Source organism: Salvia splendens, chromosome 6, assembly GCF_004379255.2.
Source record: "Salvia splendens isolate huo1 chromosome 6, SspV2, whole genome shotgun sequence".
In the NCBI taxonomy this organism is placed as follows: domain Eukaryota; kingdom Viridiplantae; phylum Streptophyta; class Magnoliopsida; order Lamiales; family Lamiaceae; genus Salvia; species Salvia splendens.
Genome location: NC_056037.1, coordinates 28103153 through 28105854, shown reverse-complemented (window position 1 = coordinate 28105854; position 2702 = coordinate 28103153). Strand labels below are relative to the sequence as shown.

The 2702-nt window shown below is 44.0% G+C and overlaps 1 protein-coding gene across 1 annotated transcript; it reads left to right on the top strand.

Annotated features, from left to right (window-relative positions):
* Positions 1 to 904: 904 nt before the first annotated feature.
* On the top strand, positions 905 to 2702 carry LOC121806503 (F-box protein SKIP2-like). Its single transcript, XM_042206562.1, has one exon. It carries the CDS (start codon positions 1041 to 1043, stop codon positions 2595 to 2597), a length of 1557 nt encoding a protein of 518 aa, XP_042062496.1. The 5' UTR covers positions 905 to 1040; the 3' UTR covers positions 2598 to 2702.

Genomic DNA, 2702 nt, shown 5'->3' with positions numbered 1-2702 from the left:
ACGAAATCTCTAATTATTCTTTTATTATGATGATAAGTTGGACAAATTATAAACTAACTAACGGTGTTTAAAATATTTAACATAATGTATTAACTTAAAACATTAATATAACTTTTTGTATGAAATATGTAAACCTAATACTTTTGTACTAAATTGCAACAAAGAAAAGATAAAATATTTTATATGAAATATGTACCTACCCCAAATTAAATGATATTTGTTCATGTCCCCAATTGTCAAATCATGTAGCAGTATATCTTTTACAAGATTGGATTAATAAATCCAATATTATACACACGTAAAACATCAAATTCATTTTAAGAAATACACGCTAGTACTCCCTCCATCCTTTATTAAGTGTTTCATTTGAGTTCGGTACGAGATTTAAAAAACATAAAAGAAAATAGATGGAAAAAAGTAAAGAAATGTGGGACCCATTTTAATCTACTCCTTCCGTTCCAACTAAATTAAGTTAAAATTTTTTAGCACAGAAATTAAGAAATTATGTTGAAAAATATGAAAGATGAATAAAGTAGGAAAGAAAAAGAGAGAGTAAATCATGTGATAGAATAAAATTGACGTGATTAGATGTTTTGATTTTTATCAAAAAAAGAAATGACCCAATTTAGTTGGGACGAATAAAGTATTAGTTTTATAGTAACAAAATATAAGTGTATTGAATTAGTGAAATATGAGGTCTATCTATCATTTATAATAAAAGTAACCTGAAACTTCTAATAAAGGATCCTCTAAAACGGTAAACTGAGACTCTTAATACCAGATCGGGAGAATAATTCTTTTGTCTCACGTCAACATAAATTTTTGAAAAATTAATAAAGCAAGAAAGATTTAAAAAGAAGAGGGGATAAGTATTAAAATCAGAAGTTGGTAAAATAAAATTGGTAAAAAAGAAAATAAAAAAATAGAAAAAACTATATTTCTCGTAAAAACATCAGAGAAGTGGGATTGAATTTAAGGTATGGATAGGCAGAGTGTTGTCTCTCTCGTTTGAGTTTGAATTTGAGTTTTAGGTTGCAGAAATGGGGCAAGCTCCTTCCACCCACGGCCACGGCTATTCTCCCGGCGCCTCCAATCGCTTTCACGACGACCACCACCTCTGCGACTCCCCCAATTCCCACCTCCTCGACCTCACCGCCGAGATCCCCGACGAGTGCCTGGCTCTCATCTTCCAATCCCTCCCCTCCACCGACCGAAACTCCTGCTCCTTAGTCTCCCGCCGCTGGCTCTCCGTCGACTCCCAGAGCCGCCACCGCCTCGCCCTCAACGCCTCCTCCTCCCTCTCCCCCCTCCTCCCCTCCCTCCTCTCCCGCTTCGACTCCGTCACCAAGCTCGCCCTCCGCTGCGACCGCAAATCCGTCAGCATCGACGACGATTCCCTCTCCCTCATCTCCCTCCGCTTCCCCAACCTCTCCCGCCTCAAGCTCCGCGGCTGCCGCCAGATCTCCGACGTCGGGATGCTCGCCCTAGCCTCCAATTGCAAATCCCTCCGCAAATTCTCCTGCGGATCCTGTATGTTTGGGGCAAAAGGCATCAACGCCCTCCTCGACAACTCCTCCTCGCTGGAGGAGCTCTCCGTCAAGCGATTGCGCGGAATCAACGACGGATTCGCCGCCGAGCCGATCGGCCCCGGCGCCGCCGCCGCTTCTCTGAAATCGATTACGCTCAAGGAGCTCTACAACGGTCAGTGCTTCGCTCCTTTGATTGTTGGATCTAGGAATTTGAAAACGCTCAAAATTTTGAGGTGTTTGGGGGATTGGGATCGATTGCTGGAAAGCATCACTTTGGGGAAAAATTGTTTATCGGAGATTCATCTAGAGAGGCTGCAGGTGAGCGATTTCGGTTTAATTGCGATTTCCAGGTGCCCTAATTTGGAGATTTTTCACCTGGTGAAAGCGCCTGATTGCTCCAATTTGGGGATTTTGGCAATCGCTGAGAATTGTAGGGTTTTGAGGAAAGTCCACATCGATGGGTGGCGGACTAACCGAATTGGGGATGAGGGTTTGCTTTGCATTGCGAAGAACAGCGCGAATCTCGTCGAATTAGTCCTGATTGGAGTGAATCTGAGCTCCGCGAGCTTGACTGCGATGGCGATGAACTGCCGGAAATTGGAGAGGTTAGCTCTGTGTGGGAGCGAAACCATCGGAGACGACGAGATCACTTGCGTTGCAGATAAATGCGTAGCACTAAAGAAGCTCTGCATAAAGGGGTGTCGCGTGACGGATTCTGGGATCGAGGCGTTTGCGTTCGGGTGCCCTAATTTGGTGAAGATCAAGGTGAAGAAGTGCAGGGGGGTGACGAGCGAGGTTGCGGATTGGCTGAGGGCGAGGAGGGTGGCTCTGTCGGTGAGCTTGGACGCCGATGAGGTGGAGCCTGAGGCAGCCACGGCCACGGCCACGGATTACGCGCTCGACTTCCCTCCAATAGGCGATGCTCCTCCGTCCACGAGGAATGCAGCAGCGCCGAGGCTCCCGAATAAGTCCAGGTTTAGCCTTCTTGCTGGAAGGGCGCTTGTGGCTTGTGCTTTTAGAAGGTTATCAAGTGCTAATGCCAATGCTGCTTCAAATCCATGGATATGATATTGTTTTCTTGATTTATACATTACTGGATTTTCAATCTTGATGTTTGTGTGTAAACTGTCCAATTAATGTTCAACATGATATGATTATATCTTTGCTTCTTGA

What these genes read in the sequence shown, in the direction of transcription:
- LOC121806503 (XM_042206562.1), top strand. Translation starts at nt 1,041, where the DNA reads ATGGGGCAAGCTCCTTCCACCCACGGCCACGGCTATTCTCCCGGCGCC.